Raw genomic sequence first — 27,225 nt, forward strand, 5'->3', positions numbered from 1 at the left:
GCTGCACAGGTCCAGTTATTTAAGCAGCTGTTACAAGGCCCAAGAGACAGTAATTGGAGATGGTCATCTTCTTCTAGAGCCCTCACATCCTCATCCCCCACTTCCAGGCCTCCCCCTCTGCAGACTCCCTAATAGGGAATCCTACCTCCTGGTCAGGGGCCACCTTGTCAAATTATGCTTGAGGGTCTGCATTTAAGTACATCTTACTTAGCTATTTAAGATTTATTTATTTATTTATTTGAAAGTCAGAGTTACATAGAGGAGAGGCAGAGAGGGGGGGGGGGGGGGTCCTCCATCCACTGGTTCACTCCCCAATTCGCCACAATGGCCAGAGCTGTGCCGATCCGAAGCCAGGAGCCAGGAGCTTCTTCTGGGTCTCCCACGAGGCTGCAGGGGCCCAAGGACTTGGGCCATCTTCCACTGCCTTCCCAGGCCATAGCAGAGAGCTGGGTTGGAAAAGGAGCAGCCGGGACTAGAACCGAGACCCATATGGGATGCTGGTGCTTCAGGCCAGGGCGTTAACCTGCTGCGCCACAGCACCAGCCCCAAGCTATTTTTTTTTTTAAAGATTTCTTTATTTACTTGAAAGACAGAGAGAGAAAAATCTTCCATCCACTGGTTCACACCCCAAATGGCCACAATGCCTGGGGCTGGACCAGACCAGTGCCAGAAACTCCACCTAGCTCCCTCACAAGGATGGCGGGGGCTCAACCACTTGGGCCATCTTCTGCTGCTTTCCTGGGAATATCAGCAGGAAGCTGGATCAGAAGTGGAGCAGCCAGTACTAGAATCAGTGCTGAAATGGGATGCCAGGGTCTCAGGTGGACGCTTAAACTGCTTTGCCACAGTGCCAATCCCCCACTGGGACAGATTAACACAATTTCAGGGTATTTGTGACTGGAGACTGGTTTGCCAGGCTAGGAGACAGAATTAAAGCTTGGGGTCCGCATCCCAGTCAGGTACCAGGAAGGCAACTTCATTTTTGCGTGGAGGGAGAGGGTTTGGGAAATGCAGGCACATGACTCACTTAGAATGAACAGAAAGATGGCAAGGCCACCTCCCTCAAGTGCAAATCACACAGTGTTGCTTCCCTGGCTTAGTCACAAAGTATGAGAATAGTGTGTGTGCGTGTGTGTGTGTGCGTGTGTGTATGTGTGTGCGTGTGTGTATGTGTGTGCGTGTGTGTGTCTGTGTGTATGTAGGGCAAGCAAGGTGGAGATGGTATATGAACACAAGTACACACAGTCCTCAACGCACAAGTTTTCAGCTTTACAATGGTGCAAAGGTGATACTCATTCAGTAGGAACTGTACATTGAATCTTGATCTCTTCCTGGGCTCACGACGTGCAGTACGTGAGCAGCTCTCTTGGGATGCTGGGACAGCAGCAGCAGCGAGCTGCAGCTCCCAGTTTTGGAAGGAGGCTCCCCAATCACGAGAGGGAAGGAACCGAGCCCCCACAGTGTGCTGCGTGGCTGGGCTGCAGGGTAGGTGAGGAGGTGAGGGCATGTGTACTCGATGCATTTTTGACTTACGTCATAAGCTTAGGGGCATCTGCGTGGATTCCACTTGTAGATACACATTCCAAACTGCTGTCTCCTGCTCTGCCAGAACTTCCTATCACAATTATATTTAATGTCATTTTGATATGCTATCATGCAACTCATCCTTTCAAAAACCTGTCTTGATTTCCCAATGGCCAGTTCCCATTTTCTCTACAACCTGTCCTCAGCTGACCTGTCCCAACTTGTCTCACACCGCTCCCGGGTGGGCCATGTGCTCTTTGCCATCAAGCCGCTTCCAGATCCCAAAACGTGACTTGCAGTGCCTTCCCCACCAGCAATGGAGTTCTAAAACAGGCAGCACCCCCTCCAGGATGGTTTTTGGGGGCTTCCTGACCTGATGAGATTTATTTTGCAAGCCTATAAACTCCTTTAAGACAAAGACCAAACCTTACATGATGAGTCATATTTCTTTGAACAAATACATTTACTTCTTGTCCTTTTAATTACTTAAGCAATCTATGTATTCTCTCAAATTCCTTGAATGCAAGGATCATATTATATATATTTCTTGTACTCCTACTCCACTCCAGACCTATGGTAGAGGTTCAAGCAATACTTAGTGCATTAAATTCAATCCAAGATATAAATATCTATAATTTTTCCTTAACACAGAGGACAGGAATAGAAACATAAGGAGTCAACTTCTCATTCTAAAATAAGGAAAGTCGTGGTTCCTACCTGTGGGCCTTGTGTTCTTTCCTCACTCTGCCTCCCAGCACAGAAGAAACCCAGGTGGTCCCCAACTCAGCAATAAACTACATTCTAAAGCTTCCTATGTGTGGGTTATTGATTCAGAAATTTCGAATCATCTCCCTGGGAAATATTATAAATAATGTTTTAAGATCCCTGACAAGTCCCTCACAGCTGATTTAAATTCCCAATGAGGCAGAAATAATGTTTATAATAAAAAGAAGAAAAATAAATTATTGATCTATTTTACTAGTAAAACAACCAATAAACAGTCAACTGTGAGTGATGACAACTTGAACAGCCAGGATGCAAGGCAGCAGTTAACAACAGGAGGAAGGGTATTGCTCAGCCACTCTCTCTGGCTGCCAGTGTCCACCAGTTGCTTGGAGATTTTTTTTTCTCATGAAATGAGACGTGGCCTGGGGGCTCAGTCTTACTCCATATCCTGTCTGGCCACCATTTTGAGTAATTTCAGGATCTACCCGGAACTACATTCAGCACCCCAGCCACTCCTTCCTTTCTGCCTCTCCTGCCTCCCACCCCCAGAGCCTTTCTATGCTACCCCTTGGGGCTGCTTCACCTCTGAATGTTCAACTCACAGGGCCCCATTCTCCAACTCACCTCCTACCCTTCCAAGTTGCTCATTCCAATATTCCCAATACACTCACTCTCCCACCTACTCCGAATAGTGAACGCACCATCCCTTGGCTATCTCTTCAGGAGCTCTTTCAGTTTTACTCACCTCCTGGATCTCAAGATTGGACATTTCAACTATTTTTGTGCTATGTCCTTCAATTGCATGGTCCTACCAAACAGCATTTAGAACAGCTACCTACCTACGTTAGAAATGCTGACAGCTCCTGGGGCATGCAGTGGGGCAGATCACATATCCAATACTTTGATCTTTATCAGAACTGCTGGCTACCTAATTCAACCTCAGTATTTCCTGGCAATTCTGAGGAGATAAACAGAAGGATGAATCCATGGATGGATGCATGCATGTATCAATGGATGGAATGCTGGACTGATGGATGGATGAATGGATGGATAATACAGGCAGAAACACATACAGATGCTGGAATATGCAGATCCTCCATAATGATTTAGAGATAGAACAACCTTGGTCTACCTATATCTCCAACTTCAAAACATGTGACTTTGTTTCCCTTTAAGGTAGATGTATCCATGCTGCTCAAACTGCACAAGCACATGACATTTTTCTGCCTTTGTAACTTTGTCTATCATCAAATGAAGAGGAGATTTTTACTGGGGAAGGAATAGAACAAACTCTAGAGTAACAAAGGAAGAAGAAATCTCAAGAGCATGTATTTGGGTATCAGATTGTCTAAGCAGGAAATAACTGAAACACAGCACAAAGGAGAAAGTGGAGATTCGTGGTGGCTGTGCCTGCCAGACCCTGAATCAACTTCAACATGGCGTGCTTGCCTTGGCATAGTGTAGCTAACATCCATTAATCAGCAAACTCCTACGGATCACCTTCTAGTTACCAGATACTGTTCTAGGAGCTCGGGAAAAAGGAGTGAATGAAGCAATGCCCCTAGTCTCAGGAAGCTCACATTCTAGTGGGAAAAAAAGGTAACAAATTAAAAAACTGAACAAAGTAACCAGAGTTAATGACTCGTAAAGAGAAGAAAGTAAAAGAGGACAGTAACTAGTAACTGAGTGGGGCAGGGGGCGGGGTTGACCTTACCGGTAAGGAAGTCATCACTGAAGAGGTAACATTTGGGCTGAAAACAAAATGATGAAAAACAACTATGTATATAGAAACCCGCAACCTGGTCTTTCCCTCATGGTGAGGAGATGGCTGCCACAGCTTCACACATCACATCCTCACACAACAACTTCCTAAGCAGGTGTGCAGGTTTCGTCTCATGAGGAAGGAAAATATTTCCCATAAGCCTTGTCCCCTCCCCCCCAGCACAGGTTCCTTCATATTCCACTGGCCAGAACTATACTCCATATCTACTCTCCAATCGTCACTGGCACAAGAACCCAGATTGCAATATTGGGTGCGGCAACAGGGCTCTGCTGGGACAAGGGTGGAGGAATCCTAAGCTACAGCACCTGCTAGTTGGCAAGGACCAAGCTTAAGTCAGGATTTACTGAACACCTCGTCACCTGTGGAGCACTGTGCTGGCTTTAGGGACAAAAACAAGACCTGGGCACCACTGAGACCATCTCACTCTGCTGCTTAAAAACACTCAGGGAGGGGCCGGCACTGTGGCATAGTGGGTTAAGCCTCCGCCCGTGATGCTGGTTCGAGTCCCCGCTGCTCCACTTCCGATGCAGCTCTCTGCTGTGGCCCAGGAGTGCAGTGGAGGATGGCCCAAGTGCTTGGGCCCTGCACCCGCATGGGACACCAGGAAGCAGCACCTGGCTCCTGGCTTCGGATCGGTACAGCACCAGCTGTTGCAGCCATCTGGGGAGTGAATCAGTGGATGAAAGACCTTTCTCTCTGACTCTCCCTCTGTCTGTAACTCTGCCTCTCAAATAAATAAATAAAAATCTTAAAAAAATAAAATTCAGGGAGGGGACCTCCCTCTTTTGTCCTCTTCACAAAGCCCTTGGATTTCCTGAGGTCCAGTTCACAGTCACTTGCTATTCCTCCCATCTCTTTAAGTTAAAATGACTTCTTCCTCTCAATCAGGTACATTTATTCCCTTGACAAACACTCACTGAAAATGTGGGCCCTGGGAACACAATTTTGCTGTATAGACAAGGTCCCTGCCTTTGTCCAGTTTCCATGCTAGTGCTGGGGAGCGGTCATTCACTAGCCACTTACAAGAAAGAAACAGGGGCCAGCACTGTGGCCTAGTAGGCTAAGCTTCCTTCTGCCTATGGGCACCAGCCTCCCATATGGTCACCAGTTCACACCCTGGGTGCCCCTTCATCCGATCCAGATATCTGCTTATGGACTGGGAAAGCGGTAAAAGATGTCCCAGGTGCTTGGGCCCCTCTAGGGAGACCTGAAGGAAACTCTTGGCTCCTGGCTTCGGATCGGCCCAGCTCCAGTCTTTGTGGCCATTTGAGGAGTGAACTAGTGGATAGAAGACTTTCGTCTCTGTCTCTGTCTCTCTCTCTGTGTAACTCTACCCCTCAAATAAATAAAATCTTGAAAAAAGAAAATATTACAAGAGGTGAAATTCAGGTGGGACCATAGCACTAAGAAGGAGTATCTCAATTTATCTAAAGGCGAGATGAGGGATAGTGGTGAGAGATGTATTTTGGAGAAAATGTCATCCAAGACATAATGAGTGAATAGGATTTAAAGAAATAAGAGTGGAAGGCATTAGTTCATGAAAAAAACAGAGAGGCTTTTCCACCTAGAAAAATGAGCAAAGGGGCCAGAGGTAGAGAGAGAGCTGAAGGGGAACAGAGAGAAGCAGAGTTCACCATCGCTGGAGAACAGGGTAGGAAGGGAGAACAGGCAGAGCTTAGTCTGTGGTTTAGGCAGAGAGGGGTGGGGCGCTCTTGGACTTTACCCTAAGAGGCTTCTTGTTCAAGGAACTGACTTAACGTGTTTAGGTTTGCATCTTAGAAAAGGCACTCTTCATCCCTTGCCCACATTCAGCCATCTCACATAAAGCTGGAGACATGGTGGCCACAGGCTGGACCAAGCAGTGGTCAAGGAGTGGGTAGGGCCCAGAGCAGAACAGGATGCAGTGAGTGACCAGCTGTGACCTGTTAGGGGAGGAGTCAATATGACTTTGGGCAGCCCTGGTGTGGATACTGGAGGGACAGTGGTGTCCCTCACCGAGTACCCAGCACTGCCTGGATTCATTGTCATCCTAGTGGCTTTTGAGCTGCCTCTGCAGGGCAGGAACACTGTGTTCATTAATTAACCTTTTATGGCTTTTCCTCTCCCTAGCTGCCTCCCATACCAAAGCCACTCCCTTCCTATCTTGGACCACACTTCTTTCTCTCCTATAGACCTATTTCACTCTTTGGGTCCTCACTCACATGAGGAACACAGAAAACACAGTTCACACACTTCAGGTTTCATCACTCTGTGTCCTTGGCATGAAATCCCTCTTTTCTGAGCACCTACTATGCCCCAGGCACTGACAAGCAAACAATTCCATCAGTCATCACTAGCAGTTTTTCAGCTCCTACAAATACAAGGCAGCTAACCACACACTTAATGATGCCAGTGATCAACGAATTGCAAATAACTAACACGGATCTAACTTTATGTTTTGCATCTCTCTTTGATACACTAAAAATTAAAAAAAAAAAAAAAACCCTCCATCGCTTTGCATTTTAAAGCTTAATCGGATGGGGCGGGTCGGTGCTGGGGACTCCCCACATGGCCGTGCATGTGCGCGCACCTTTTACAGTCAGAAATTTCACTCCCTGAGGTGAATTTTATGACACCGTGTAGTTACACGAAGGGGCTCGGACTAATTTTACCACACCGTGTGGTTACACGAAGGAGCTCGGAATACAGACATCGCTGCGTTTCCAGTAGTACCACGCCCGGATGGGGCTTCAAAGTGAGAATGGTGAACTCCCGAGGCCTTTAAAACATCTTGAAGCAATAAGAAGCCATCGGCTGCAGCAAGGGCGTTTTTTAAACACTACACAGGCTAAAACAATCGAACCAATTTGTTCTTTGTTCTTTTTATTGCATTCTTTATGACATTAATTCTGTTTAAAAAGAAACTCAGAAAGGCATTGGACTCTAGCACCAAGCTCCACAAAGTGCCGCGAAGGGCCTGGCTGGCCGGGAAAGCGCGTGTCCGCCCAGCTCGTGCGCGCCGGGGGCCCAGGGGCGCCACGCGAAAGGAGAGGTCGCGGGCCGAGCCCTCGGCCTGGGCGGGAGGACCCGGCCCAACTTGGCCAAGTTGGGCCGCAGGCCCGGCCCGTGGGAGGTTGGCCCCCGGGGTCTCCTGGCTCTCAGGGAGAAGTCCTCCCGAGGCGGGAGGCGCCGCCTGGGGCCTGCCGCCCTGGGGCACAAAGGAAGAGCGCGCCAACAGGGAGTCGGCGGACCCTTGGAGGCCAGGGGCCATTTTAGGCCGAAGTCCGCCCGCTCCAGGAGCCTGTCCTTCCCCGGCGGCCGCCCGCGTTCTTCCGAATGCGTCCCGGCCACCCGCTCCGCCGCCGCCTGTGCTGTTTTTTTTTCCCCCATTAGAGTTGTGTGTAAGGCTTGGCCCCGGAGCGGCCGCGCTGGCCGCGGGGCCCAGCCCTTCCCGCCGCGCCCAGGGCCGCCCTTCCCGCCGGAGCCGGCTGATTGATGGCCGCGGCCGCCCGGGTCCCCCGCCTCGGCTCGCCCGCGAGCCCGGCTGTGTGTTTTGGAAGCGGCGCAGCGGGCTGCAGCCGCGCGACGCCCCGAGCGGGCAGCGCCGCCCTTCCTTCCCCCCGGGCTCGGGCGGCGGCGCGGCGGCCCAGAGCGCGGGGAGGGGGCCGGGCGCGCCGGGCGGGGGGCGGAGGGCGGAGGCCGCGCACGCCCAGCCCCACGGGCCGCGCCGCGCCTCGCGGGACAGGTTCGGCCGGCGGGGCGGCGCCCGGCTCCGGGGAATAATGAGTGTCTGTCAGGCCGTCCCCGGGTGACTGGGCGGGGCGGGGCGGAGGCGGCGCGGGAGGCGGGGGCGGCGGGGGAAGGGCGCAGGGCGGGGTGCGTGTTTGCGCGAGTGACTCGGCCGACCCCTCGGGCGGCTGCCTCCACCCAAGTGGGTGGGGACCCGCCCAGCCCGGGCGGCCGCGGCGGCTCCCTCTCCCCTCCCTGACCCTCCCACCCCGGGTCCCAGCCTCTACTTACCCCGCCAGCCCCGGGAGGCTCGCAGAGCGAGCGGCGCCGGCGTCATGTGACTGCCCGGAGTTGGTGCCAGGAGCCAGAGGGGAGCCAGGAGCGGAGCCGCGCGGAGCCGGGGCCGAGCCGGAGCGCAGCGCGAGCGCCCGCCGAGCCCTCACCGCGCCGCGCCCGCCGCACGCGCGTCCGTCCCCGTGCCCGACCCCGTCCCCTGCGGCCGCCGCCGCCGCCAGCGCTGCGCGGCCTGGGGCGCTGACACCACCGCGCTCGCGGGGCTCCGGGCAGCCCGGATCCGGGCCTCCTTTCTCTCCGGTCGCCAGCGCTCTGCACCGCGCTTAGCAAAGTAAGTCCCCTCGCCCTCACCTTGCCTGCTTGCCCCGACTCCTGCCGCCCTCTCCGCAGCTCCGCTGCCTTCGTTTGTTTCTTACGGGTGGGTGGGTGGCTGGCGGGGGTGTGTGTGTGTGTTGGGGGGGGTGGGTATGGCCCGCCGGGGGGTGGGTTGGGGTGCAGCGCGGGGGGCGCCTGTGCGCTTGGGAAAGTGCAGCAGCTCCTCGCAGCCGGGAGTGGGGGCGGAGAGGAAGGCGAGGGGAGGAGGCCCCCTGCTCGCGGTTGAAAGTGTGGGATTGGGGGAGACACCGTGCGGATCCTGGGTGCCGGCGAGCGAGGCCGGCGGGGAGGGCGCGGGCGGGGGCTCACCTGTGTGGTCCCCCGGCCTGCGCCCGCCCCCGACTCCCCCCCAAAGCCCCAGATCCCCGGTGCGGTCCGCGTGCGGCAGCGTTGTCCGGAGCTAGGTAGCTCCGAGGCCGCGCGCCGCTGCTCCTCCCCCTCCCGCCCCCGCCCGCGCCCCCCTCCCCGGACGGGGCGCGCGGCCGCTCGCCTGGCAGCGCAAACTTGGAGCAGCCTCTCGGGCCCTGCGGGAAGAAACTTGGGGCCGTCGGGACGGCAGGCAGCATCCCGTTCTAGGTCCTGGAACCCGGCAGCTGCCGGGGCGTCTGGATCCTCGGGGGCGGGGGAAACAGCGCCGGCCGGGTCGCCGGAGTTCTCCCGGGGGCACGGAGGGAACCTGCCGCAGTGCCTGGAGCGGGGATTGCGGCGTGGCTGGAGGCGGAGAGCGCCTGGGGCGGCAGCCTGCAGCCGGAGGGACCCGAGCCGTGTGCGGCGGACAGAGGGGCTGGCCCACGGGCCCTACCTGACGTTTCAGAGTGGCTTTCTCGGAGGTGGCAGATAAGACCTGGACTCGTCATATTCATTTCTTTGGTAGATGCTTTAAATTTTACGGCACCGTGCAGTGCTACCAGATGAAGAACGGGAATGGGACTTATTTTTCAAAGATTAAATGGAAATTGCTCACCTTATTGCGTTTCATGAAAATAAACATTTCATTTGGATCACTGGATTTTTTTTACTCAGTTTATTTTCCCATTAGTATCGCCTGAGACACTTGAAATATATTGATTATATTCTCAAAAGAGTCGGGTGTAATGGGGAAAAGTATGGAGTGGAATTCTGACTTCACTTCGGTTTGGTAGCTCTAATTATTAAGCAAAATCCGGTGAGAAATGGGCCAGTTGTTCATTATAGGTTTTTTCTCCCGCAGCAATTTTGTGCTGTCCTTTTGTAAGCGCTTGTATGTTTGAATTTGAGAAGCATTTTTATAAGAAATCCATCTGGATGGTAATCTGTCTCACCATCGGGAAGGCTTGTTTTTAGAGAAAAAACGATCTGCTAGCATCCACATCTCTAAAATTTTGCAAGTTGTTAGTATTGTTTAAAGAGTCCACGAATGGTTTCTTTGGCTTGGAGTTGGAGCATGAGGTATGTTATTTGACCTTAGTCAGCTGTTTAGCAGAGACCTGAAATAAGACATTTGATGGATTTAAGCTCCCTAGAAAAACTGATTTCCCAGTTTCCACCGTCAGTGGGACTTGCTGTAAAACTTGGAAGAGAAAAGCCAAATGCACTTACTATTGGTGAGTTCAGTAGGAGCCGCACTGTAAGGAATACTTGGCTTGCATGCAGGGGAATGCAAATCTCAACGTGAGAATAACAAAGAAAAGTGGCTGCTCAGACCACAAAACCTTGTCAGATATAAAACAACTTGCTCTGGGGAAAGCTAGTGTTTTCTTCCGCTGCAGAGTCACTAAATGAAAAGCTGAGGCTTATGGGCATGGTGAAGCTTTTTTGTTACTGTTACCTGTATTTATGTCTACACACAGATGCTTAAATCTCTGATCATGGAAACTCGAGCTGAACAGTGCAGGTTAGCAGAGTAGGAGAAATAATGGGGAAGAGATGGTGAGTGGACTCTTAACTACCTTAAAAACACTTGTGCCCAGTGGGATATAGGCATTCTAGAGTGGCTTGTGAAAATTGGTACTCGAGCCCGTGTACAGGTTGCGTAACAATTTTGGATTAAATGTCAGGAACAGAATCTTACCTTCTCAGAAGGTGAATTTCTGTAGATGTGTGTGGAGCAGAGGAGCAGCTGTCTGCAACGTGTCTGCAGCTATGTGTTTGAAACAGTGACAACACTGGCCGATTCTAAGTGTCCCACAGTCCTGGGGCTTGAAATGTAGTTCTGTGACGAAAGAGGACTCAACTGGTGCAGCTCAGTTGTGTGGGGGCAGCCCGGTTGTAATGTGAGGCAGCAGTGCCTTCCCTTCATGCTCCTGGGCTGCAGGGCTATGGATAGCAGAACGCAGAATTCGATCAGGGCTAGGGACCAGCCACAGGGATGGGGCAGCGAGGGACAAAAGAAACTGTGCAAGGGCTCTGCTGCAGAGATAGGATAAAGTCACATGTTCGCTGTGATGCTGGCTCTATGTGGCAGCTCCTGTTTGTAAACAGGGCAGGTCCCGGTATAAAGCTGGTGTTATTATTCACACCCATAGAACAAACACCTCCACCCCCCTGTTGTTGTCTTAAAAAACTCCAGCTGCTCATGAATATAGGGTCAGAGAGGGCCGGCTAAATGTTTCTCTGTGCTTTCTCTCCAGCACAGCCAGCAGAGCTGTTTCCTGTTCTTTGTTTCAAGGCTGGGGTTTGCGTCATACATTCCAAGTGGCATATGTGTGCTCTTTCCTGTTTCGGGCTGTTTTCTGGTAGATCAGTAGCCCAGACCAGGCCTCAGTCCCTGCCCCTCAACTCCCGGATCCCCACCCAGGGAGTTATCATGTCTCTGCACACTTGAGATTGCTCAAGATGCTCCGGTTATGTCATCATGAGAAGTCAGTTAACCTTTTCACATGCACCCTTTGCTCCACTGTGTTTATAGGTGAATCAACACTTTTGCCTTTTTTATTTTTCATTGTCCGGATTGTGATTTTTAAGGGAATTCCTGTGCGGATTGGCAAAGAAATGTAAAGGAGGTTGTTCTAATTCTCCCGTTGAGGGAGGGGTTTGGCAGGGTGTTTGTGTTAAGATAGGCTTTTTGCCCTGAAGCTGTCAATTTTGGATCAGGATTAACACCTTACAGGTCAGAAGACCCAGCATTATCTGAAAGATGTGGCCCCGCCTTGTCCACTCTCAGCCCACCCCCCCACCCCGCCCTCAGGACAGGCTTGGGTGTGCAGTGTTGGCAGCCCGGGTTGAGCTGCAAGTCTTGTTTATGTTTTAAAGAAGAAATCTTGAGAGAAAAATTGAAGCGAGCAGAAGATATATTTAGAAAATCCCAGGATTGTTTCTTTGAAAGGAGAAAGATTTAAACAGCATAATAATTTGTTTAAAGACAGAGATATTACTGTATTCTAGATTTGATTTCCAAACCATCTTTAAGAATAGAAAGCTCAAAAGAAAACGAGAACTAGCCATAAGAAATCCATTTAATGGTAGTTTGGAAATTTTTAATCTTGTCATTTGGAAACAGAAGGGGGATGGCTTTTTTTCTCACAGTGACAAATTTTTTCATAATCCCTTTTAATATTCTCTCAGTTATGGGTTAATGAACTGGGTTAACTGTTTAAAATCTATCTTGACAAATTATTTTTCTCTTGGTTCTTCAGAAAGTAAGTTTTCAAGAAATGGTTGGAAAAGAAAACTTTCGGCAAGTGTCTTTTTAAAGCGTCTTCTAGTAAGATTTTCTTCAGAATCTATACAGGAATTATCTACAGTGTTCCCTAGTGGAATTAATTCAAAGAGTAGCTGAAGCTGCAAATCAGGGCCTATGCGCTCCCAAAATTGAGGATAAAAGCACATTAGTTGTAAAGATAATATCTCACCATATTCTTTTTTTATGTATAGAACAATATGATAGTATCAATGTGATACTAAGAAAGTTACTAGGATCAAATTATTGATAATCTTCCTTGGAAAAAAACGCTGGGAGCTTTGGAAAGATTTTTTCCTTTCTCCCTAGGAAAAATCAGCTTGAAATATTGAAGCTGACTTGGAGGCCAAGAGGCCTGCAAACAGAAATTCATAAGTAACGATAGTCCATCCAGGTTTGGTGGACAGTGTCTTTGACTTTCCGCGGTCATTCTTTTCTCTCCTTTCTTGGGGGAGGGAGTGGTTAAAAGAGATGATTAAGGTCTTTTACATTCTGTCAGAAAAAATCTGCAAGCTTTTAAATACTGAGTTAAAACAGTCAAAAAATTATGCTATCTGACAGTTTGTATCATCATTAAAATGGAAAGAACAGTTTCAGCTTTTGATGTGTAAATCATTAGCCCTAATTTAATTCCATTGTATCTCCATTCCCCATTTAGGTACTGGCCTTCTTTCTTAATATTTCCAAGAGACGTTCTTGCTACAAAATGACAGCTTTCTTAGGAAGCATTTCTTCCTCTGTTTTCATGCCCAGTTGCATTTAAGAAAAGTAAAAATAAATAAATATAAGCAAACCGCATCCTGACATTGCATGATTCTGGCAGTTGGGTTTCTTTCATTTGTCATTTGTTCTAGCTTTTGGTGGGGGGGGGGGAGGGGGTCTTAAAGCAGTGGGTACCTGGTTTGCTAATATGTGCAGGACACAAATGATGCACATCTGGGAGTGAGGAGGAGGAGGGGGGTTCTCGTGGTGTTGAGCACTCTCCTTTGCAGCCTGATTGGCCCTGTCTCAGACCTGGGCTCTCATCTTAGAGCAGTCTGACTGGAGCTTGAGACAGGAAACCAGACAGCAGTCTGCCCTGATAAGGGAGAGCATTGTCTAAAGGAGGTAGCCCTGCTCAGCCCCTCTCCAGCCCCCTGAACTCCTTCCTTGAAATGTAGTAGTAATCAAAGAGACACAGTGCTGTAGACAAAGTTTCTGAACCAGGACTAGGCCTGTTCTTTTTGCCCTCATCTTCAGTGCAACCTTTTAAAAAGTCATCTGTATGAGTTGCGTGCTTTGGTCAGGGTGTTGGTAATAAAGTTTTTTTCTGTAGCAAAACAGGTTCCTGGAGGTTTTTGAAACTCACTCCATTGTATCGGCAGGCTGAATATTATCGTTTCCCCAGCTCATTATTAAGGGGGGCCGGAGAAAACAGACGCAGCAAGTTGTGCATGTGGCCTTCCGGGCCATGCACTTCCAGGGGAGGGGATGGAGGACCCTGGAGAGCCCAGCTTGTCCAGGGACGCACTCAAGGTGGCTGCCAGCCTCTGGAAGACTTGGGGATGCCGCCAGGGCTGGCCCAGGGCTAGTCTCAACCCAGATCAGTGGAATCTGGCCAGATCTAGACATGAGAGATCAAGTGGATATTGAGGTCAGTGCGTTCTACCCTGGAGAGCGACCTATGAATCAGGTGTGGGTTTTTGCTCCTTTGCCCCTGTGCTATTCTTTCCACTGCTGCTGTCCTTAGAGGCTAATCACCGAAGTCCACTCCTTTCTCTGTTCTTGCACTTTATCCCCTGGTGCCTGCCAGAGCTTCGCACTCCAAGCTCTGTTGAGTAGTAAGATCAAGTTCCTCTTTCACTGAGTCTCCAAACAAACGAGTTTTTTCCCCTCCCAACGTTTTCCCGTTTACCCTGCATTTTCAAAGGTGATTTTTCAGGCTGTGACTTCATGGGCCCTAGGACCCATTTTCTGTGTGGAACACCTAGTAAGTAATCATCCCTTATCGCTTCGTTTTATCCCAGCATGTGAGAAGCGTAGTTTGACATCCATGCATGTGTTCACCTCACAGGTATTTATTGAGCACCTACTCATTACAGCTAATCTGAAATAATGTGCAATCATTATGCTGGGTTATGCCACAGGATGCAGTAGGTCTGCAGTGATCTGACCTGCAAAGGTGTTTGGAAATCTTAATTGCCCACTGGAGCCTCCCCCACGGCCCTGCTAAACATGGAACCGCTCGGTGCTGCGCACGCACGCGCTCCATGTTGGGCCGAGAGAGTGACCCCGGGATAAGGTAATGCATCTCAGTGTCGCTGCCACAGCTCAGGCTCAGAAGCAGAACAGAAAGGACCCTGGGTCTGCAGGCAGCACACTTCTGTACTTGGCTATAGCTCCCACCAGCTCTGCGAATTTGGGCGAGTCATTTCACCTCTGTGCCTCCATTTCCTCATTTCTAAAATGGGGATGAGGACCTGACCCTTCCACCTTTGTATAGTTATTATGAGGATTTCCGTATTTACTTGGGTAAAGCTGCCAATTTTGCTCCACAGTTTTATGGACCGGTTGCAGGTGCACTGGCTGTGAGGAATAATAGCCTAATGTGGGGCCTTCAGAATGTGTCTTTTGATCTTGTGTCCAAGCATGCACACCCGGAGCTGGGGTAGGCAGTGGGGGCTGGGTGGGAGGAGTTGAAATCCCTCTGCTTAAGTAGCCCGACTGGACTCTGTTCCATAGCCCCAAGGGACCAATCTGTCTGCCACCATCACTACCCTCCCCCCTTACTGTTTGGGGTGTGCCTGGGGAGGCAGTTGAGTGGAGTGCCCCAGCGAGCTGCCTTGAAGCCAGGCTACCGCAGTGGGCATCTTGACTGCAACTTCACAGCTGTGTGTTGTTGGGCAGGCTACTTGATCTCTCTGTTCTTGGGAAGGCAGTACCCACCTCACAGGCGTTAAATGACTCAGAGCAGGTACAGAAGAGCACCTGGTGGGTCTCAGGTGGTGATTGGCAGGAAACTGTGATGTCACCTAGCCCTTTGCTTTCCTTGGTGAACAGAGCTGACCTTTTGAGAAAACCTATTGTTGGCCCCTGCGTGCACGCAAAGCACCCCCCACCCCGCACCCTCCCCTCCCCCACGTCCCCCTCCCTCTACCCCTTCTCTCTTTTTCTATTTTAGGTTTTTAAATGGAGGAGAGACCTTGGCACTAGACTTGTCTGGAAGACCTCACTGTGGGGGGACAGTAATTCTGTGAGGCTGCTTACAGATAAGGCCTGAAGGACCTGTATCAGGCAAGGTTAAGGTTGGGGCAAGAACTGTGTTTAAGGAAGTTTTGTTTGCTAGGTTTCCTTTAGGCTGAGGCCCCCGCTCGCCCCCAGGCCTGGTTGCAGGGCAACTGGCAGTGCCTTCACAGGACCAGGGGAGTGACTGCAGCTAAGCGCTCCCGGTTAGCTCCCTGGACCCGACGGAAGAAAAGCCCATGTCCTCTCTGGCGAGTGAGGAGCCAGGCACCCTCTCTGCCCTCAGTCCTGGTGGTGGGTCAGCATCCCAGTGGGAAAGGGCAGAGACCAGGCGTGGCAAGGTAAGAAGAGGCAGCTGCCGCTCCGAGTGGGGAGGGCCTTGAGCTGGTCTTTGAAGAATTAGGAGGATTTAGATAAGCCGGAAGGGGAGGGGGGCATTCCTCGCCGGTTGCCCAGCATCGGGGCCAAAAATGAACAAAGGCACGGGGCCGTCAGCGTGAAGGGCACGCACTGGGGCTGGGGGCAGCTGGTGGTGAGGGGGGTGCCAAGCACCGGCACCTGAGCCCTCTGTGCAAGCCCTGGGCAGTGTGGGTGTGTAAGGTTTGTAAAAGAAGGACCAGATGAGACAAGGACGGTGGGAATGCAGGTGGCAAGGGGGTGGGGAGGCCAGGAGGCGCTGAGGGCCTGGCCCCCATGGCGGTGGCAGAAGCGGAAAGAAAAGAAGGTGAGGAGGGCGTCAGAGATGACCTCTGGGTTTCCATGGTGAATGACCAGAAAATACAGCCAATGGGGGGTGGGGACAGGGCAGGAGCTGGTGGGAGGAGGGCTGGGGTTGGGGCCTTGGGGAATCGCAGGGCCTCAAAATGCTTTTCTGTTTCTTTTTGTTTACTTTTGAAGGGAGCGGGCAGTATTAGCTCATGGGTTTAGATCCCAAAGGACAGTGGCTCTCGGATCAGCTCAAATGCAGGATCCTCAGAGCCCAGGGAATCAACCACCACGCCGGCAGTTCTTTCTGGTTATTTTTAAGGTTCCTGCCATCCCTGTCCAGGCCGGAATTTCCAGGAACTGGCTGCTGCCGGGAGCCAGGCGGTCCCTCCCAGCCTCCCACTCCCTACAGGGTGGGGCCCCATGGGTGGAGGCCCCGGGCGGGCAGGCGGAGCAGGGTGGGTCCCCAGCGATAGGGAGGGCACCGAGAGGCGGAGGAGAAGCCCGTGGCCTCACGCAGCCCTTCTGGAGTTGATTATATAACGCTCCACGGAGGAGCGCTGCCAGGCCAGGGCCAGGCCTGGTGCGCCCATGCACGCCGCCTTGCTAGGCGGCCTGTGTGCCTCGCCGCTGAGCCCAGCTGGCTTGCCCTTCATACTGCAACTGCAAGGTGTCCACACACCTCCAGGAGGAAAACAGGTGTGCAGCCCTCCTGGGCCTGCTGGGACTTTCTACCGAGAGGGTGGGATGGGGCTCAGCAGGTGGTGCTGTACTTGGGAGCAGGGCCCCATGGGGCAGCATGGGTGTGAGCGGCCCCACCCCCAGCCCTGCCTGGCCGAGTGGAGATTTCGCAGGGTTGTTACCTTTGCACCTGTCCTTATTTACATGCAAAATCAATTGCTTCACTCGGTACAGGGTGTGGGCAGAATCTTATCTGAAGCCATGTCCTGTTTGGACAAGTTGGACTCGCCTTGGCAGCTCTCCATGGGGTGGAGCAGATGGGTGGAGGGAGGAAAGTAAAACGGGGTGGCTTGTTGGCAGGGAGGGCGGAGTGTTTGCTCGCTGGCTCGGTCCACTTCATCCGAGATGGACTAATTCAGTGCTCTCCCCTTCACAAAACGACGGCCGATGCGCACGGCCCGTGCAAAGCCTCCGAACCTATGAGGGGCAAAGACTTGGGAGTAGCCCGCGGAGTTTTTCCCCTTTCTAACCGGCCACAGAGAAGGACTGAGGTAGGTGGGACCCCGCGGGTGGCATGGAGGCTGTGGCCAGGTAGGTGCCAGCGTTCAGCTTGTCTTAAAGGAGCCTGCGACTTAAAATGCCCACTCACATCCGTGGCCTGTCCCCTTGTATTCCTGGCCAAGGCCACTGCCAGGAAATCTTCCTCCAGGCCTGTGGCTTTTGGGGACAGCAGTGAGGACAGAAGAGTGTCTCTGGAAAGGAACCCGTGCCACGGGGCTGTTCCTGGCCTGCCCGGGGCCCCCCAGGGCCAGCTTCCCTTCCTCCCTCCCTCTCTCACAGTTTGTCCCCTGATTTCCTTTGCAGAGTTCGGGGCGGGGTGACATGCTTCCTCCCTGGGAGATTTGCTAGTGGACGCTGGTGTGCGCCCCTGCCCCCACCCCGTGTCCTCTCCTACACCTGGGGACCCCCACCCCCACCCCAGGATTGCTTCGGTGGCGCCTCTGGATGCAGCGAGGCTGAGGGAAGGGAATGCAAGGGACCTTTTGAGGATCTGAGGGGACAAATCAGGCTGTGGAAGAAGGGAGATGTGGAGAGGGTGCGAGGGACAGCGTCTCCCCCGCGCACGCGCGTGTGTGTGTGTGTGAGAGCGAGCGCGCGCACGACCCGCGTCCGAGCCCCGTCGCTTCCACGGCCGGCGTGCTGACGTCAGCGCGCGGCCCGCGCCTCGGCGTGGCCGCCCGGGACCCTCCCTCGCGCGCGGCCGCCCGCCGGGCCCTGCCGCCCAGCCGCGCGGCCGCCCGGCTTCTGAAGCGCCGCGTCAATGATTCACCGAGCGTTTTAATGTGTAATCACGCAGTTTTGCATTCTGACAGAAATCGGACCCGGGTTTTGACAAATGACAAAGTCAGGCTCCTAAGTGGAGAGTGTGACGGGAAGTCTGTTGCTGCCCTCGTGGAAATTCAAATACGGGGGGCCCTTCCCCGCTACATCGGGGAGCTGCGGGAGAGCGTTTGGTGCAGTTACGGTTTATTTTGGCAGTGGTGATAGTCCTGTGTTTGCTTTGAAGCACTTTGATAAGTTGGAGGATTTTTTTTTTTTAACGGTTTTACTTTTTTCCTCTTTTAAATGTAGGTTTTGTTATCCTGGGATTGCTTTGTTTAGCTGTACAATTCATTCCTTGTTAAACGAGTTAAATATGAGATGTAAATGTGTTCATGGTTGAAAAATATTGAAAAAAAAAAGAACCACCTTTGCAGTCCCTGCCCTCCATGGCGCCCTATACAAGGGTTAACAGAATCCCTGAGCCGGGTTAAAACCCATCCGATTTAAAGACCCCCCCACTCCCCAGTGTGGAGACCTAGTCTCGAATTCCTGTTTTCGGGCGCCACCTACTGGTTCTGCTTAAGATTGCTGTCAGGGCTGGGTAATGGATTTTCTGCAGCATCTGTGGGTAAGGTTTCTTTTAAAATGATGGGGGTGTTTCCAGAGACTGAACTATCCTGGCTAGCAAAGGCCACCAAGTTCAGGAGCCCTCCTTCTTCCAGGGCCTAAGTTACTGCTCGGTTGTATGGGAGGCACTTGGAAGACATTGCTGTCGCTTTTCTTCTGGTCCTAGACCAGAACTCAAACACACAGTTGAGTACGGACAACAAGCGTGGCCTGTTGAGAGATGTGGGCAGAGTACAAAAAGTGTTTGCAAGTAAGTAAGTAGAAGCCCGATTTACGTTCATGTGTTTAATTCTCTTCCTAAATTTAGCTCCTTTAGCTTAGCTTCCCTCCTACTGGTTTTTATTAAAGCTTTTAATTCTAGAATTACTAAACTTTACAAGTGAGCACCCAGGTGTGCATGAAGCTGTCCCACCCCCCACCGCCACTCCCAGGGAGCTCCTGGGCGGGCCCTTGTTCTTGTTTCATATCCGGTGACTGCCACTGAAAGGATCATCATTTAAAAGTTGGCTTGGGAGCTCCAAATTAGGAACCGAGTGCTGCCAGACTTGTTTGTGCAAAGACAGTGAGTTTGACTCTGTTCATCGTGGTGTTGGAATTTTGCACGGACTTTTTATTGTCCAATGACAATGCAGTTATTTAGGCGTTTTTTAAAAATGAGGTATTCCAACTGTGTTGTTCTTTCTTCGCTAGCTGAAATACTTTTTAAAGATTTATTTATTTGAAGGCAGAGCAACAGAGGGAGAGGGAGGATGAGGAGAGACAGAGAGCTTCCATCCGCTGGTTCATTACCCAAATGCCACAATAGCCTGGAGGCGGGATCTCCACCTGGGTCTCCCACCAAGCACTCGGGTCATCTTCCACTGCCTTCCCAGGTGCAGTAGCAGGAAGCTGGATTGGAAATGGGGTAGCTGGGGCTCCAACTGGCACTCCAGTGTGAGATGCACTAAAATGCCAGTCCCTGAACCTACTCCTCTAATGAGAATATCCTTTGTCATTATTTGAATGACTTTGTGGTACAGTTCTGAACAAATAAACAGCCTTGTAATCCTTGTTTAGCAAAGATTTTATTAGGACTGGTTTTTACCACACTTTGTTTCTCTCACGGTTACAAATCTTGCAAAGCACCCATTTCCTTACACTTAGGTAAATCATAAAAATTAAAGAACGTGATTTTCAGTTCTGAAAGTGATCAGAGATACCACAGGTTAATGGTAATTCGCTTCTAAATGGATTCAGGAGTTATTGCTACAGGCATTAGATAGAGTCATTGAGGGCTGCTGAGCCCAGAGGTGCAATTAGAATTTGAACCAAAAGGAACTCATTCTCTTAAGAGCCCATTCTCTTAATTGATTGTCCTGTGGTGCTAGTCAAGGGGCAAGGTGGCACAAGGTGTGGCGATGCCGGTGGCAGTGCTGGCAGTGCGCTGAGCAGGTGACAAAGTGCCACATGGGATTCCATGACTGTTACACTGGGCTTCGCCTCGGCCTCATTCGGGGTGAGAGGCTGACCTTTGAGGCCGGGTGTGCTAGCGAGGCACCTCTCAGGCAGTGCTCCAGAGGCTTGGTGCTGTGTGTGCAGTCTGCATGGCTAAACGTTGTGTACCTGCTTGCTGGTGGAAACAATGGAGAAGGCAAAGGGTGGTTTTGTTTGTTTTGCTTTGTTTTTAAGTCTTAATCCTTGATCATCCTTAAAGCCTTGAAGAGGAGGAGGAAGGCGTAGACAGGGCTGACCCTGTGAGAAGGGCTGTTTCCTTATACACCTGAGAAGGCAGTGCTTTCATTTAGAAGGCTTTGCCTCAAGGTACTGTCGAGTGAAATGGATGAATCCCTCAAAAGGAGTTCAGATTATAAGGCTTGAGGTGGAGGTGGGGAAGCAGGGGCTCCCGGCGGGGTGGCCAGCCGCGGGTCACGGTTACTAAACTGTCGGACCTCACTTTTTGTTTATGGTCCGCTGTGCAGCCCTGAACAGCAAGTCTTAGAACCGTGTGCGCCATTTACGGCTGCTAGCCTGGGAACTGGTAATGACAGAGCCCGAGGAACAAAAGGAGTTTCACCCCTCCTCATGAACTTGTTCATTTTGTCGCTGGCTGTTGGAGTCTGGTCCTGCTGGCCACTTGAGATGGTAGCAGCACCCTCGGTTTGAGCAGCCTGGCATTCAGTTGCGTTTGGAGATTGTAACACACCCTGTGGTGTAGGCAGGTGTGGTTTCTGAGGCCGGGGCCCCGTGTTGGGACACTGGTGGAGTTCACGTGTCCATAGGGGAGCCAGCATGGGCTTCAACAGAGCGGTGAAACAAGAAGTGTAGGGACTCGTGTGCCACTGGCGTGCAGAGGTGGGTGACGGGTGGTGCACAGGCACAACAGACCACAGGAGCGCCACTGTGGAGGCCAGGGCGGGGGTTTTAATGCTGAGATAGCCGGGAGAACTAGCTCAGTCTAGGACGTGCTCGCTTGGCTTCTGGAACCAGAGTGGTTGGTGAAGACCTGGCCCCTAACCAGAGCCCTGAGCACTTAAGGGCGAGTGAGGGCCTGAAGACCTGCGTCGGGATCTGGCAGGGGTTCTGCGGGCGGTGCAGTGAGGTGGAGTGGGTTTGAATATTTTGGCCCCGGGAGGAAGCAGTTGATGTGGATTCCTGTTAGGAGTGGACTGAGATAGCCCACAAAAGAAAATGGTGTGGTGGAAAGCAGGACAACAGAAGAGAAGGAACAAGACAGAATTGGGATGGGTATGGCCTTTACATGAGGCTAAGTTCCTGTCAAGGAGAAGCTGGGATGAAAACCAGCAACTATTCTTCCTAAATAAAAAGTGTTGAGAAAACAATAAGATGGCATGCTGGGGGTGACTCAAGTTCTGAGCAGGTAGACCTCAAAAGAAGAAATGTAAACAGAAAATTCAATAATTCAATTTTGATAATAAAATCAGTTTAGGTTTAGAAATAGTTTGCCATTTGAAGATTAAAAGCTTGGCCAAGGTTTTTTTTTTTGTTTTTTTTTTTTTTTTTTAATTTTTTAAGTGCTAAAGCCTGTTGCTGATACATATTTTTGGGAAACAGGTTCTATTTTATTAATGAAAATCATGGAGAGGCTGGCACTGTGGCATAGTGGACTAAAGCTGCTGCCTGTAGAGCCAGCATCCCAAATGGACGACGGTTCGAGTCCTGGCTGTTCCTCTTCTGATCCAGCTCTCTGCTATGGCCTGGGAAAGCAGCAGAGGATGGCCCAAGTCCTTGGACTCCTGTACCTGTGTGGGAGACCCAGAAGAAGCTCCTGGCTCCTGGCTTCAGATTAGCCCAGCTCTGGCCATTGGTGGCCATTTGGGGAGTGAACCAGTGGATGGGAGACCTTTCTGTCTCTGTCTCTGTCTGTAACTCTACCTCTCAGATAAATAAATAAAAATCTTTTTTTTAAAAAATCATGGAGCGTCTTTGAATGGTGCCTCAAATGCTTTGTGAAGTGTACAAGCGTCTCACCCAAGAATTCTCCGTCAGAAAAATTTATCCTAATTACTGGGAAAGGGCATGCAGGAAGATAGAAGGAAGCTCACTGCTGTTTGTCCTGGCAAAAACATAGAAGCGCTCTAAGTGCCCAGTGAAAAGGGAGAATTTGAGTAAACCGATCTGTTCACACCGTGGCGTGCTGCAGTCGGTGGGATAACGCTCACCGAAGAAGACGTTTTCACAGCAAACTATGTGGCAGTCTAGGTTCTAACTAGTACCTATAGCATGCTGTCATTTTCAAAACGGGCCAGGTGGGGCACAAAGATAGTCGTGATGGTTGGTCCTGGGTTTGCTTTGGGCTGGTCTTTTTCCCCCTGGTTTTCCAGTAATGCGCGGAAGGTCTGGAGCAAAGGTGTTTAACAGCCCTGCAATTGGACGTCACGATGGCGCTGCACAGCGGCCCCCAGCAAGCGCGCAGGCTCTGAAGGCATACGCATGGTTCTAGAAATGGACGGGTTCGCCTGGTGCAGTTAGAAAGGCCACTAGGCTCCCGTCTCCTCTGGCTTTCATGGTCTAAAATGGCATCTCTCAGAGGGAAAGAGAGAGGTGGGGGCGAGAGAGAGAGAGGAAGGGGTGGAGAAGGGAGGTTTTATTTTCGCTGGTTTACACTGAAAGTGACCTCAGGCTGTAGGTAGACACTGTGTTTTGTTCCCTAGGCCAAACTCCAGAACACCCTAGAGAGTCCAGCTAGAAGAATGCTCATGTTTGACCCGGTGCCTGTCAAGCAAGAGGCCAGGGACCCTGTCTCCGTGGTAAGTTTTCCAGTTCTTCCAAGGGATGAGAGCATTAGTGTGTGTGTGTGTGTGTGTGTGTGTGTGTGTGTGAGATGTTTTTCCTCCAAATTACTCATGATTTGACAAGCATTTGCAAGGTGCACCTTTCTCAGTGTTCCTTGTAAGTAAGTGAGGTAAACACTCTCCCAGCCATTGGGCACCCTCTCCTATGGGGGACCTGTGGCTTCCTGAGGACTAGGGCTCCACATCCCCTAAGAGAGAGAGAGAGAGAGAGTCCTCAGAGACCTGGACCACAGGTAAGTCGGGTCGTGACCGGAGGAGGCTTACAAAAACTCCGGCCCTAGACAAGGGGAAAATGTATTAAGAATAACAATTTGCTTAAAAAAACATTGATGACAGCCACATGGAGCCAGGGAGCCTCAAATGTTCAAGAAGCCAGCCAGCGAGAGAAAGAACTTGGCCCAGAGCGGGGAGTCTCGTTTCGCTCGGGAGAGTCCGTGGCTGGGTGGAAATTGGGTGCGTTGTCCTTGCCAGCACCTTCGTGTTCAGCCAGCCCCTCTGCGAGCCGGGCTTGTATCTGAAGGTTGACAACGATACACTTGGAGGCTTAGGTCGTCATCCGCACACACTGGGGCTGCGGCCGTCCTTCGAGAACAGGGGGTCAGGCTGGGGCCCGTGGAGCTGACTTGCCAAGGATACTCCTTCGCCAGTGACGTGTTCACCAGTGTCGATAGTGAAGGATCAAGTCAGACTGGCTTTGAGGAAGTAGCATTGACATTCCAGCAGGAGAACTGGATAACTGAGTGTCTGCGTGTGATAATAAGAATTTTATTAATCAGAAAAGTAAATTTACTTCTGATGATAATTCAGTGCTGTCATTCCTCTCAACTATTGCATGATCACGGTGGAGGAAAATTAAGGTATAAAATTTCTCCATTAATTAGATCCTTGAATTATGAATGGGTTTTTAGTGCTGGAGAATGTGATTAATTTTATAAATGATGCAGAACCATCAATGATGCGTTTCACTATTTGGTGTACTTCGAGTGCTTTTAATCAAGCGTGAAAATAGGACTCAAGAGCCCAATTTAAGCGAAAATGAAGAGCCACATGGCTAAGTTGGTGTGATCATAATTAAGTGCACGGAAATGCACTTAACCGAAAAAAATGGGAACCAAAATGAACTGGCAGTAACTGTTAACTTGTGATGTTGTAGCTTGTGTGACTACATGAAGCTAAAATTTATAGAAGTATTTTTACAGTTAATCTTTTCTCTCCTTCATGCTCTAGTCTTCAGTCAATACCCATAGAATTTAGAATTAGATTTCACCAAAAGTTAGCATTGAAAAGAACAAATGGTTCCTTTCCTAAACAGCGAAACCTCGGTTAACTGAGACATTTGAGGAGTGGGGTGTTGGTGGTTTTTTTTTTTTTTTTCACTTTAGAAAATTAAATTAGGAGCTTTTGTGTCCACTCTTAAATCTCAACATTTAATCTTTGCTTCCTCCATCAGTGAAATGTATTGAACTTAATTTGTTCCTCTTGCTTTTTAATTCAGTCTTTGACCTGAAGGTCAGAGTCTTAGCTATTCAAGTCTGTGGTACAAACATGAAGGCACTATGGGTATAGGGCATGTGCAAGTTTTTCCTTAAATACCAAGTATGAATAAAGATGTTTGAGGGTAACGCACCTTCCCGACACAGCAGAAGGTATCTGCTTATGTGGTATCTGGCTGTAGCGTGAGGAATGTGAGACAATGTCATTTCTCCTTCATTCTGTGTTCTGAGAACCCCTGGATTTTGAGGTTTGGGGTTACCCTGTGAAAGTGTGTGGGATGGGGGCTGTGCTGTGGCACCCTGCTGCTTGCTCCCCGTCCGCCCAGCAGTGGCAACCGGAAGTTCCACCAGCTGCCTTTTCTTTCTTTTCGTTTTTTTTTTTTTTTTTTTTGTAAAATACAAAATGCGCATAAAATGCACATATAAAGAAATTGTTTTTTACCACTTCCAGAAAGGCTGAAAATTAAAGGGCTCAAGTCAGGAAGTGAGAAAGAAAACAAATTGTCAAAACAAAGACACCACACTTTTAAAGATAGTCTTCTAGTTCTGTAAGATGACTTGTTCCCTGTGCTCTAACAGAAACTTGGTAACTTCTGCAAGCTAGGCAGGAAGAGAACTTTGCCCTTGTGTTTGCGATGAAGGGGCACACTGTTGGCGTGTGTGTGTGTGTGTGTGTGTGTGCGCATGTGCCACACCTTCCGTGCTGGGAGTCCCACCTTGGGTGTGAAGGTTCCTTGGACTCGCCTTTGCCACGCATGCTGACTTTTTTCCATGTTAATGAAGAGTGAAATAGACTTCATCCATGTTTCACTCAGTCAGCTCCACCCATGATGGGCGAATTGCTAAAACTCTTCCTAATAAAAGAAACAATTGAAAGTCCTGCTTGGGCATAGAGCAGTAGTTCTGGAGTTATATCCCTTTCCCCATCACAGTGCAAGCCTTGTTTTCCCTGTTGGTGGTGCTGAGAGAGTGCATGGATTCCCCTCGGACCTTCATTAAGTATTTATTGAGCACCTATGCCAGGCTGGGGGCTCACGTTCCAGTGGGCACCAGCAGATGCACACAACGTAGCCATGTGAACAGAGGGAATGCATGACCCAACACAGGGAAGGAACTTGCCGTGGTAACAGATTGTTGGACAAAGTAAACCCTTCCCCAGCCCTAGTGGGGACCGCTGCGGGAGGGGCAGTCTCCTGTTTGGGCTGCTCTGGACCAGGACACAGGGTCCAGGGCGTGCACAGGGACCAGAGGTGCGGTGTTCACTTCATCCACACTGGCCTTTGATTTGAGCCGGCGCAGCCACGCCTATTTGTAAGAAGATAAGAATGGCCTGGGACAAAGGGGAAGCAGCTGTTACCAGGGTGTACCACCCCTGGCACACCCTGATCGAACCCTGTATCGGTCCTTCCCCTATGGAGAACCAGATTGTTGCAAGCTAATTGCAGTAGCTTGAGTGCTCCACCCAATTAATCAAAGAAACCTGTCTTATAGAAGGTTCTGGTAAACAAGGAGCTGGCTGGTGAGCCAGTTTGAGGGACCACATTTCTTCACCCTTTTGTGAGGCAGTCAGACTGGAAATGGTGAATGATGAGCTCAGGGTTGGGTGCCGGTCCAGATGCGGGTGCCTACATTGACCTTGTACCTTAGATCCACATCGATAAAGGTGCTGGGGGCGCTCAACTGAGAGCAGACTCCCAGTGAAACTGTGCATAATATTTGTAAAACTTAGCTGCTGTGGGCCTTTTCTCTTTGATGGCTTGACAAGCTGCGAATATTAAATTTGCAGATCTCCCAGGCTCTAGGTCCCTGCTTTCCTTACCCTCACCCCACAGGGAGAACAATCTAGCAGTGACAGCAGTAAAAGTATGTCCTCATTTTGCTTCCTGTATAGCTGCCAATATCTATTGGCGTTCTAATCTAGGTCACAGGGAGGTCTGGGAAGACCAGGGCTGAAATTAAGGGAGAAGCTGCATATTGGTCACTGAACACATTCCTTTCCCCCAGTCCTTTTTTTTTTTTTTTTTTTTTTGCTGGTTCCAGGACTTTTAAAGAATTATATAAAGTGCATTAAGCTTTAGTGTTGGGAGGAGTTTTCCTCCCCCTCTGTTTAATTACTTCCTCAAACTCTCATTATACATGACTTATGATTTTTTTTTTTTTTGCTAATGAACTTTATGCCTCTTTTAATAATGGCTGTACTAATTACATGCAGTATTAATGTTGGTGCCTGCTGTGGACCTCTTACCTAGTGTTGTACTTGGTATGCCTGGTTCTGAAGGAACGTAGAAAGAGTTTTTTCTTAATTTCCATCCTCGATACATAACTCAAAGATTTTGCTAAAAGCAATAATTTAGGTGTTCTGTATTTCCTGACTGTGTCCTTCATGTCCTTGATTGAGGTTGGATTAGTGAAAATTCTCCTCCTGCCTTGGTTGCGTCCTGAGTGAGTCTCACTTCCAAATCATAAAAGTTAGAGCCAAGGACATAACAGTCCTCCTGAGCTGGCCTTCAGTGCCTGCCTAGGTGTGTGGGTAACCGACCCTCCCAGTTTGCAACTGAGACGTCTCCTGGGGCGGGGGCTTACAGTGCCAGCCGGGTAAACCAGGCTTGCTGACCAATGAACCGAATGCAAGGGGTCTTCGGATAGCTCATGGAAAGGAACATGCATGGGTTTTTTTGCATGTAATAAACTTAATTGCATTTTGCCATGAATTGTTTTCAAGTACCTTCATCCATCCAAGTCTAAATTACTTTTCAAGGCCCACGTGATTGAAAGTGCCTTGTTGCATGTATTTTTGTCCTAATTCATGTTTCA

The 27,225-nt window shown here is 50.4% G+C and overlaps 1 protein-coding gene and 2 long non-coding RNA genes across 16 annotated transcripts in view; 1 reads left to right on the forward strand and 2 right to left on the reverse strand.

Annotated features, from left to right (window-relative positions):
* LOC103352423 (serine/arginine repetitive matrix protein 1) overlaps window positions 1-9,389 on the reverse strand; it is a 28,854-nt gene extending 19,465 nt beyond the window's left edge. The window contains exons 1-3 of the long non-coding RNA XR_011386818.1: window positions 9,375-9,389; window positions 8,387-9,208; window positions 3,965-4,001 (exon numbers count right to left, since the gene is read on the reverse strand). This is a non-coding gene — a long non-coding RNA (serine/arginine repetitive matrix protein 1). The remainder of the gene's footprint in view (window positions 1-3,964; window positions 4,002-8,386; window positions 9,209-9,374) is intronic.
* Window positions 8,056-27,225, forward strand: part of KLF3 (KLF transcription factor 3) — a 30,803-nt gene continuing 11,633 nt past the window's right edge. For 4 of the 14 annotated variants that reach the window (XR_011386856.1, XR_011386857.1, XM_070069640.1 and 1 more), the window contains exons 1-2: window positions 8,228-8,366; window positions 22,778-22,873. Coding sequence is in view for 10 of the 14 variants with exons in the window: in XM_070069640.1 (XP_069925741.1) it covers window positions 22,817-22,873 (57 nt within the window). In the remaining 4 variants the exon portion in view is untranslated. Of the gene's footprint in view, window positions 8,367-16,411; window positions 16,695-16,989; window positions 17,228-18,726; window positions 18,877-22,777; window positions 22,874-27,225 lie in introns of those variants that run through there. The other 10 variants (XR_011386855.1, XM_008275006.4, XR_001795699.3 and 7 more) reach the window with 8 other exon arrangements.
* On the reverse strand, window positions 9,620-10,815 carry LOC127490249 (uncharacterized). The gene is made up of 2 exons (XR_007918083.2): window positions 10,461-10,815; window positions 9,620-9,876 (listed from the first exon to the last, which is right to left on the reverse strand). It is a non-coding gene; the product is annotated as an uncharacterized lncRNA (long non-coding RNA).

Source organism: Oryctolagus cuniculus, chromosome 2 (genome assembly GCF_964237555.1).
Source record: "Oryctolagus cuniculus chromosome 2, mOryCun1.1, whole genome shotgun sequence".
Lineage (NCBI taxonomy): Eukaryota > Metazoa > Chordata > Mammalia > Lagomorpha > Leporidae > Oryctolagus > Oryctolagus cuniculus.